The following is a 10,686-nucleotide window of genomic DNA, read 5'->3' on the forward strand; positions in this document are numbered from 1 at the left end:
AAGACTCGGGAGGCTCAGAGCTCGCGTGGGGCGCTAGCGGCGCCCCAACACGCCGCCAGCATGCCGCCCCGTCGCGGAGACCTCACCGTGCAGCCCAGAAACCGAACCTAAGCCCAGTGCAGGGCGAAGGGCCCACGCGTCCCGGACGCCGGGACCCAGCCAACTGCAGCGAATATAACCATTCCCAAGACTGGCCCCTCCCCTCCCCCCAGGAGAACCCTCCCGCCGTTCAAGGTCACACCAAAACCCATGATTCTCTGTATCACATACTGAAAATGATTTTATTTTATCCATTTACATTTAACTTGATATAAACTTGTCCGGAAAAGTCAAATAATATGCTTTATATTAGCTCAAACATTTATTAAGAAAACCGAATTCCATAAATAAGCACAGACATTAAGTTAAAACATATCACAAATTGACCAGTATGTAACAAGAATGCTTTATCTACACAAAACATCCTATTTCACATGTTTGTTCATTCTTAGAAAGCGCTTCTGTTCTCTGGGTTTGGATTTGACCAGCACATGCAGAAAGAGCTGATTGTGTTTCTCTGTACAAAGTTGCAGGGTTGTAGATGTCCGAGTGCCCCCATCGGCGGCCAGCAGGTGGCCGAGGGGCACGAGGGACGACAGGACCACCACAAAACAACCAAGGGCACAGAGCAGCGAGAAGAGAGAAACGGAAAAGGAAGCAAACAAACCCCAGTCCTGAAGGATCCAGAAAAGAGATGTGGCTTTTGCTTTTACAAAAGAAAATTTTGCTTACACGTTTATTTTATTCTTCCTTATAAAGACTTATCAAAATGGGTCAGATCACTTCTTCCTCATCACATGACTGCTTTAGTCTACTCCAGCCACCCAATCCACTGTCACGTTACTCCTGAGAAGCCTTCCCTTCTACACCCTCACACAGTTGTGCTTAAGAAAATAAAAATAAGATAAAATAAAAATAAAAGCGTTCTCTTGCAAGCCAAGAGAGGGCTGCACGGATGTGACTGGGTGGACTGGGCAAGGGTAGGGTAGTGGGAGAGGAAAGAAAGACAGGATCTCGGAAAGTACAAGGATAAATCAAATTATATCAGTTGGGCCCTCAGATGAGGCGGTTGGTAGCAGATGCTTGTCCTCCTTTAAGACAAAAATCCCTAACATTGTGCTGTCCCTTGAACACGTCCGTGTGTGACCTAGGTGCACCGTGTCTATGCGCGCGCGCGTGTAGCGTCTGAGCGTGAGCGAGAGTGCGAGTGTGTGTGTTTCTGCCCACAAACCAGTCCATTGGTGTCTGATTTCAGATCCTGAGTCGACTCCCTGGTACGTAAAATGGCGGGAAGGATGGTTTTTGCCGGGCGCGGGAGGAGGGGCGCGAAGTGTGGGGAAAGACTGGACCAGAGGGGAGGCGGCGGGCGAGGGGGGTCGTAGGCGTCGCGTCGAAGGTGTGGGTGGGAACGCCGCCAGTCAGAAGGCCGGGAGGAGGGCGCGAGCACGGCTAGCGCGAGAGGGGAGGCCGGGGTGGCGGGAAGGGTGGGCTGAGGCGCTGGAGACTGGGCCGGGGACGCAGCTGGGTGGGAAGGGAAGAGGGGCGGCCGGGAGACGGGGGACCGCGGGCGAGCGAAATCAGGTGGAGGGGAGGCCTCGCGGGCTGGGGCTTGGGTTGAGCCCGAGCGAATGGAGGAGAGAGGCGAGGACAAAACGAGACGGGGTGGAGGCCGGGGCGGGACGGGGCAGGGCGCCGGGGTCCTGGCGCGCACCGGATGGGCCTCGGGGCGGCCCCGGGGGCGGTGCTGGGGGCGGAGCGGGCCGGGGCGCGGCTGCATTAAGTGAAGCTCATAGAGACTGTGTGCTCTAGCGCCTTGCGGCGGAGGGAGGCGATGCTCGTGCCCCGCCACACGTCGCTGCTGTCCGGGGAGCTGCAGAGCTGGGGCGAACCGGAGACGTTGCTGGGGCCGGGGAGGGAGGCGGGCACCATGCCGGGGAAGGCGGGCTGGTAGAGGTGCGACTGCAGCCCCGCGCCGTTGGAACCCGCCAGACTGTTGGACAGGCCCATGGAGTTGGGCGGCGGCCCGGCTGCCAGGCTGCACTGGGACAGCGACTGCGCCATGGCCTGCTGCCTGCCCAGCGCCGGCGGCAGAGGCAGCTGTGACACGCCCGGCATGGCGGCCGCCGCCCAGCGGGTGTCGTTGGCGTGGAAAGAGCACAGGCTGTCGCCCATGGCGGCGGCAGCGGCGGCGGCAGCCGACGGGAACTGAGGCAGGCCTGGCGTGGGGAGCAGTGTGCCGGGCGCGCGGAACACGTTGGTCGTCTTCTTGCGCTTCTTCCACTTGGCGCGCCGGTTCTGGAACCAGACCTGGAGCGGGCGGGGCGGGAGACAGACAGGGCGCTATTAACCGGCCCGGCGGCTGGGGAGTTGGGGCTTAAGCCCCAGCAACCCGCCTCGGATACAGCCGCTCTGCCCCGGGAGGAACAAGTGCCACCGGCCCGACAAGCCCCCATACCCAGTCGGAGACTGTGGCTCCCCACCAACTCCTGCCAGCTGGCGCCCCCTGCACCCACCAAGCGCGGAGTCCCGCGCGCCTGAGAGCTCGTGCCCCGGAGCGTTTACGCACTGTGCAAACACACCAAACGTGTGCAGTCTTCACCACGCCCCTGCACATTCTGTGCATTGCACAGATTCACAGGTCCGCAATCAGGCATGTGTCAAAGCTCGACCCACAGGTGTACAAATGAAGATAAACATGTGTACCCATGTGGCTTAATAGCATGCCTTATAACACTGATGGGCTATAGAATTTTCAGAAACGCTGGAAATTTGGAAATTGATGACGGGCCGTGGATGACATAGTCAGTTTCAAAATCGAAAGACAAAGGAAAACCCCTAACGCCACGGTTGACAGAGCGGAGAGGTTAATACAGTGATCTGCGTGGGAAAGTGCGCGCCACTGAGCTACAGTGTTGTTTGGGTCGCCACCATGACTTCCGATTCCTCCCATACTGCTTGGTGCTACTGCCACAACTCTCCGTGCCTCATTCCCAAACCACTATATGGACACCCTTTTCTGGGCTGTACGAGTGTGCTGGAACAAGTTACCGCAGCTCACTGAGCCCCTGGAGCCTTCAAGCCTGTTTTTTTTGTGTGTGTTTTTTTTTGTTTGTTTGTTTTTCTGTTTTTCTGAGACGGAGTCTCGCTCTGTAGCCCAGGCTGGAGTGCAGTGGCGCGATCTTGGCTCACTGCAACCTCCGCTTCCCGGGTCCCGGCTCAAGCAATTCTCCTGCCTCGGCCTCCCGAGTAGCTAGGATTACAGGAACGCGCCACCATGCCCAGATAATTTTTGTACTTTTAGTGAAGACGGGGTTTCACCATGTTGGCCAGGCTGGTCTTGAACTCCTGACCTCGTGATCCACCCACCTCGACGTCCCAAAGTGCTAGGATTACAGGCGTGAGCCACCACGCCCAGCCAAGTCTATTCCTTTCACGAATTTACTAAGGGTCCCAAGTAATAAGGCCTCCAATTCCCTCAAGTCGCCCCCATTTCATCTATAAACTAAAAACAAATTTTCGGACCAATACGAATTAAAGGATGTCACATTTCACCACCAGATGTATGAATCAAATTTAATTTTGCTCAGACAAACCCAAACGTCCTTTTTCAGGGAAATGAGTTTGATAAAATATACTCCAAATGAAAACGGCCTTCCTATTCTTTTTTTTTTTTAAACAGTAGCCCAGGAGTTACAGACCCTGCCAGGCTAATTTGCCTAGGCTTGTCAAGCCCTCTATCACAGAAGAAGAGTTCTGCCTGAAAGATACCACATAAGCTGCCAATCCAAGATAACTCCCATCTCCCCCTATTTGAATGTGATCTTTTTAAATGACAATAATAATAATAATTATTATTATTATTTGCCAGCAAGCCTGCTTGGAAGACTTGCAGTTTAAAATCTAGTCATCTGGAGTTTACTCTGCCTAAATATAAATGATGTGGGACACGACTCAGGTACTGAGTTTCTTCTTAGAATTTGGCCAACGCAATTTGACCAACATATCCGTGGCAAAAAACGTTGTGCATCCGTTAATCTAACCTATTTAGTGTTTACTCTGCAAGCTAAAGTATCAGGGGTATGGACATACCTGCCCTCAGTCTCGGTGAGCCAGTAATGTTCAGCGGTGTGTTCATGCCCAGGCAAGCGTAGACGTACTCTACGCTTACCAGTGTGAATGGTGTTGCCATCTAGAATACTCCCCCAACTTGGGGCCGGCCCTCGCCTTTCTACCGTGCCTGCGCCGTCGCCTACCACTTTCTTCCTGTGGTTTCTACCCCATTTTGCAGATTGCTGCGTATCCCAGTGTCGGCGATGGGTAAACAGGTCTCGTCTCTTCCCAGTTGCAGCCCCTGAGCTGGTGGCACAACGGATTAATGAGGCAGCAGGGCTCTAGATGGTGAACGGGATCAATGAGACCCAATTGAGCTGTTAGCGGTCTTAGGCGGAGAGCAACTCTCAGGAGGAAAGGAAGGCACAGCAAGAAGACCTAAGGCCGCAAGTCGCTGTGCAGCACCCACCCAAGGCTGGACTCGGGGACGGTGTCTGTGACTAAACAGTTCCCATACCTTACACGCCGCACCCGGATTATGTTTTGAAAGGTGTGTTATAAAAATCAAGACCGGTTCCTAACAACCTGCAAGTGCCAGTGAATCCCAAAATGTTTGTTTGAGGGGAGGGAGTGTGAGGGAAGGAGCAGAAAAAAGAAAGAGGGGGAGGGATAGCCCAGTAGAATTTCAATAGAAAATGCGACTACCAGAATGGTTTCTGAATCTAGGATCTGCTCAGGCACAGGCGGAAAAGAACAGCTGTTAAAGAACTAAATATTATAGAAATAATCGAAAAATCGTGCTCAATTATGTTTGAGGGTTAGTAGTCAAATGATGGCTACAAATTTTTTTTATGTTTCATGGCTTACTGGGACTGGGAAAAAAAATCTGCATGGGGTCTGAGCACCTCCGTTCCAAGCTACGATGCATATGTTTTTTAAATGTGAATGTTTCCACTTGAAAACTAGAGCATGACGGATTAAAATGCAGGCAAAACCTAAGGGAGATTTTTAGAATGCACAGATGACAACTCCAGGAAATATATTAACCACAGCCACGGGCCAACTTTGTACTCAGTTTGAAATGCAGCTCTTCTTGGAAAATGCTTAATACAACAGTGAGAATCTAATGGAGGTTGGAATCTAAAAATCCACTTTCATGATATCTGCTGTTACAGTAATATAGACATACTGTAAATGTATTTTAAAATATATAGCCCGTTTAATTCCCCAACTATAAATGACTGAGAAATAGAAAAAAGAGGGAGAGAAAGAGAGAATATTACTTTTTCCCCCCCTTGAAGCAAATGCTTTATGAAGATCTCATTGGAATCCAGCAAATGATTAATGTGAAGATTTTGGAGGAAATCTGGGGAGCTGTATTAAAGCCTAGATCTCAGGTTCATTTCGATCAGCCAGCCGTGAACTCTGGGCCGAATTCATTACACTTTAATAGTGCTGGGAGAGGAAGAAAATGCAATTTCTCATTCCATTAGAAAACTAGAAAATACTCTCAGCTTGTCCCCCTATTAAGATGTGGCAGGTGACAGGGCCATTCTGGGGGACACGGTCAATGGAATTACAGCACATTATTTTTGTTCGTATAAAATATTGAAAGGCAAGCCTGACTGTGCAGAAGTTATTTCACTGATTTGGTTTTTATGTAAATAAAATATTGAAAGTTAATTAATCCATGCTAGAGACTAATGATTATGCTTATTATATTGCATTTGATCACATAATTTGCATGATTCTCACATTGCTGCTTAATAAGCCATTCCAGGTTATAAATAATTCTGAAATTGGTTTCTAATAATGGCATGCTATAAAAGGAATGGTTTTATTATACTAGCCAGAAAAGAGGAGCGATATCAGACATGGAATTGGCCTCCATGTGAGTAGAGATGCTTTAATAAATACTTAAAAGTGTGACATATACCAAATAAAGATAAAAACAAGTATATTGGATAATTTAGTCTAGAATCAAAAAGCATCTTTAAAAATATACAATTGCAATGAATTAAATGTTTAGATAATTTTTAATCAGCGCAGTGGCCTACATACTGAAAAGAATGTGTGGCAATCTGTTAACTATAAAGAAAACTATGAAGTACTGATCATATAAGAACATAAACCAATTACAATTTAATTTGAATTTGGTCAAGGAGCAATGGTACAGTGAATAGTGAAGTAAATACATTTTCCATAAATTATTTTTGCATTACATTACATAATGTTAATCATTTTGAAAAGTTAATTAAGAAGGTTATGTTGATCTGATTACTTTTTAAACTATGGAACATTATTTTTAAAAATATTGAAATTGCCATTCTATTAAATTGTGTTTATCAGCAGGCTCAAGCTATTATCTTTGCTTGAACATTATGCTGGAACAATTAGAGTACTTTGTCTCTTTCTTCTTGCACATTCTTTTGTGTACTTTTTGAAAATAACTATTTCTGTTACATAGCTTATATTTTATTTCATTTACAACTTTTTCTGTTAAAAGAAGAACTGTCATTAACCTTTGGAAGACCTAATAAAGTTTAATAGACCTCGTTTTCTTTTTTCATAAAATCAGTTGTTCAATTATATTTTATTTGTGATTCTAAGTTCTATTTTAATTTAAACTAATTGCCAGTATGTCTAGGTTAAGACACAGCATTTTCCCCTTTAAAACAAGAATTAATAGATAGTATTTCTCTTAAGAGACAAAACCCCCAAATTTATGAATTTCTAACTTGCGAGACTGAACCTACAAGCAAGCACTGTCATCAGTGTTGATGGAAGTATTGAAATTGTATATTTATGTAAAGGTTCAAACTCAACTTCAGATATTTTCTAAAAGATGAAAAATAAAAATTTTGAAAAGCATTACTAATACATGTTTACAGTTACGCAATTAGTACTCTTTCAGTGTGTAATTTTAAAAGACCATGGTCTAGGCCTTTCACTAGCAAAAACCACCCAGACTTATACTGAATAAAAATGCTAATTATTATGTTAATCAATATTACTTTATTAATTTGACCATTTTAAATCCCCAATGATATTCATTTGCTATTAGAGCAGAAGCATGCGCTATTTTTTCCGTTTAGACTGTCTTTAAAATGCCGAATTGAGACAGAAATATTCAACGCTGTGATTGCGGACGTTCTCATCGCTTACTTCTTAGATCATATGTAAAGTAACTAAGATCTTAAAGTTAATTTTATAAAAGTAGGTAGCACTGGTTTAACAAATTTACCAGGTTGATGACACCCAGGATATCGTACAGAAAATACCACCGTCCGAGACGGCAAAGGAAGATTTTTCAGCACCCTGGATAGCTCAAGGGTAAGTACCGGCGCTTGGAATTTCACCTCCGGGCACCTGTCCATAAAATATTTGATATGTTGTCTTCATTCTTTCAAAAAGAGATAAAAAAAAATCTGGGTTTCACTAGGCTTATACTTTTATTCCCCAGTTTTCAGAAAAGTTATAGGTGTGATTTTCTAGGTTATATATAATTTACAGCTTGGAGAGCGGTTGGAGGAGAATAAGGGGTCAGCAACGATTTCCTCTACTACCTGTCAGCCTTTCCCATTTTGAATGCCCCTTCTTCAGACAGGATATCCACAGCAGAAAGCCTTCATTCCCCCTCCCCCACCCCAGCTTCCTTAGAGGACTTCAAAACAAAACAGGGCTCACCGGCTGTGTGGCTCACCCAGCGCACTGGTAGACTACGAAAGTTCAAACCCCTTGCAAACATCAAAGCTAGGAATATGTCGCCTGAGTGCAGAGGGAGGGTGATACTTAATAAAGCCACGCCGTGAAACCTGGGTGTAGCACTTTTTAAAAAGGCGCCCATTCGCCTTATTTGGTCTTTTCTCTTGTTCTCTGTATAATTGTTGCATTCCTCCTTTCATCCAAACGCTTAACGCAAACTCATTAGGGGGTAATACTTGTCAATAACGCGAGCAGGAGTTGAGGGGCTCGCTCGGCTGGGCCGCCCAGGGGGCGCTGAGGTTGCCTTCTCAGGCGGAGGAGGCGAACCCTGTAGCCCAACAACGCGGGGCTTCGATTTTGAGGAGCTTCTTCCGGGATGTCGCTATACCGGCCGGAGACAGGGGCCTTGAGTGTCCATTGGGGGATGGCGATGGGGACCAGTTTCCGGGTAGAGTAGGAAATAACTCGACACAGGAACGCACAGGCAGCCTGAACGCAGCCCAGGATCTCGACAGGGGAAGGGAAGACCCTGCTCCCTTTACCCAAATCCTCCCGCCCCGTCCTTGCCTTCGGTCCCAGAGCCCAAGCCCCGCGTACCTGTACTCGGGACTCGGTCAGCCCGATACGCAGTGCCAGCTCCTCACGCATAAAGATGTCGGGGTAGTGAGTCTTGGCGAAGCTCCTCTCCAACTCGTTGAGCTGTGCGGGGGTAAAGCGCGTCCGGTGGCGCTTCTGCTTCTGTTGTCCCTGCTGCTGGCCGGCTTGGCTGGGGTTCGGGCCGCCCTGGGGCCCGGGCTGCTTGTCCGGGTCTTTGGCGCTCACCGCCAGCGAGGCCGGAGTAGAGCCCACTGTGGTGATGTCCTCCCCGGGCAGCAGAGTGGCTCCCTCCACTGGGTCAGAGTTGGGCGCCAGGTCCCCCGGATGGCCCCCGGGGTCGGAGCCCCCCACGCCCAGCCTACACTTCACCGCCTCCCGGTGGCCCAGAAGCTCGGCGGCATCTTTCATACCTGAGGAGGCAAGGGGATCGCGGTCACTACTTTCTTGGAGATGCCAGGAGGGGCTGTTTTCCCCGCGCAGCCTTCCTTCAACCCGTCCTCTGCCCCCTCTGCACCCACGCTTGCCCTAAGGAAGAAATTCCCAGGGTACTCCGCTGGGTTCCCCAGAATTTGGACAGCCGGGTTGGAATAACATATCCCGGCCCTTTGCCCTTTCCGCAGCCGGCTCCCGGAGTAAACAGCGCAAGCTTTCGTCTGTCCCACAATAAAACACTCCCAGTCCGGGCAATGAAACATGCCTTTGAATCCCTTCCATAAACCGTACCCCCGGCGCCCCAGGAAATCGAGAGCAAATGTTTGAACACAGGGGTGCGCGGTACAGAAAGAAAATTAATTCCTCGGTTGCTTCGGCACCTGCGCTTCGTCAGCCTGACGAACTCTACCTCCGGCCCTCAGCCGATTCCCTCTTACTTTCGGAAGATGAATAAGCCTTCAAGCTTTCCACCCCCCGAAATCAACCCAAATCAGCTCCGCCTCCCCCTCAAATCAGAGAAAGTGTTTGGAAAATGGAATCACATCCATCACCAAAGATTCCCAATCCGGAAACCCAGAGCCCAGCAACCCAGATAGCATTAAGGAAGCTCGAGTGAACTCTATGGACAACCGTGAATCAAACTTTAGAGATTTCAACTTTTCTTTCCAGAGAAATAAAAGTCGCATTCCTCACAGCCATTGGCAACGCCGAATCCCTTGCAGAAGCTGGGGGTGGGGGGATGACTGTGAGATTGAATTTAGCGTCTCTCCTTCTCAACCAGCACACTTAGCAAATCCGCCTTGATGGCAGCAGCTTCTCCTTTATGCCAGATTTTTTACAAATTACACCACACTTAGAAAAGGAGAAGAAGGTAGTGGGGAGAGAGAAACGGGGGCGGCGGAAGGAGAAAGAAATCCCAAATCAAAACAAACAGGAGAGAAAAAAAGAGAGAAACACCTCCTAACAAATTATCACGGGGTATATCGCCTTAAAAAAAAAAAAAAAAAAAAAAGGTGGGGGAGGGGTGAAGAGAAAAATAAGAAAACCAAAAAGTAACAACATTCCCCAACTCCTTTCTTGGATCTACATATTCCATAGATTTTTTTTTTTAAGGCGATGTTAAATCAAATTAAACTTTAATGCAGCACAATTACTTTTAAAGAAATTAGTCCATTTAGGTCGCATTAAGGTAAAATAAGGAACAAATTGACAATTTCCTGCCCCGGCTTCTCCTGGCTGCCCGGGCGAGAGGCGCGCACTCACCTAGCCTGGCGTCCAGGAGGTCGGCGTGAGACAGCATCGCGCACCGCTCCAGGGCGAAAGCTGTTCCCCCCCAAATTTTAGCGGCTTTAAGTTATTTAAAATAGATATAAGCTATAAGCTATACGATATAGATATATATAGATCACCTAAATGAAAGAAAATTCGGTTTGTGGTTAAAAAGGGGGCTTCTTGCATTATAATGTCCTTTAGAGAGACGGGGAGGTGCTTAACAGTTGAATGAACCCGTGAGCAGCTCGGCGAGGGGACCAATCAGGAGGGCAGCCTGCAAATGTCAGCGCCCGGAGAGTCCCCCACTCCGCCCGCCCGCCCGCCTGCGCCCGCCTGAAGGAGGCGGCGGCGGCAGCCCTGGCAGCTCCAGCCCGGAGCAGGAGCTAAAGCAGCGTCAGCCGCCTCTGCCTCGCCCTGAGCTTCTGGGCCCGGCTCCCTCTAGTTCTTCCCTGCGATTTTCTCCAGGCTCCCCTTTCCTTCCGTTTGGCCTGCCCCGCGCGCTTCAAAGGCGTAGCTCTGTGCCTCTGAGCTAGCATCTTCCTAGGGCAAGGGCAGAGCAGGGGCCAGAGCGGGCCGTGACCCTGGCGTGAC

At 48.6% G+C, this 10,686-nt stretch overlaps 1 protein-coding gene across 1 annotated transcript; it reads right to left on the minus strand.

Annotated features, from left to right (window-relative positions):
* Positions 1-262: 262 nt before the first annotated feature.
* On the minus strand, positions 263-10,271 carry OTP (orthopedia homeobox). The gene is made up of 3 exons (XM_025388489.1): positions 10,087-10,271; positions 8,392-8,801; positions 263-2,346 (listed from the first exon to the last, which is right to left on the minus strand). Exons 1-3 carry the CDS (start codon positions 10,121-10,123, stop codon positions 1,816-1,818), a joined length of 978 nt encoding a protein of 325 aa, XP_025244274.1. The 5' UTR covers positions 10,124-10,271; the 3' UTR covers positions 263-1,815.
* Between the last annotated feature and the right edge of the window lie 415 nt (positions 10,272-10,686).

This window comes from Theropithecus gelada, chromosome 6 (assembly GCF_003255815.1).
Source record: "Theropithecus gelada isolate Dixy chromosome 6, Tgel_1.0, whole genome shotgun sequence".
In the NCBI taxonomy this organism is placed as follows: Eukaryota; Metazoa; Chordata; class Mammalia; order Primates; family Cercopithecidae; genus Theropithecus; species Theropithecus gelada.

Excerpts from the sequence above, each read along its gene's own strand:
- OTP (XM_025388489.1), bottom strand. The coding sequence starts at position 10,123 with ATGCTGTCTCACGCCGACCTCCTGGACGCCAGGCTAG. Across the intron at positions 8,802-10,086 it reads CCTCCTGGACGCCAGGCTAG|GTATGAAAGATGCCGCCGAG; the intron begins GTGAGTGCGCGC and ends TTGCCTCCTCAG. Across the intron at positions 2,347-8,391 it reads TGACCGAGTCCCGAGTACAG|GTCTGGTTCCAGAACCGGCG; the intron begins GTACGCGGGGCT and ends CGCCCGCTCCAG.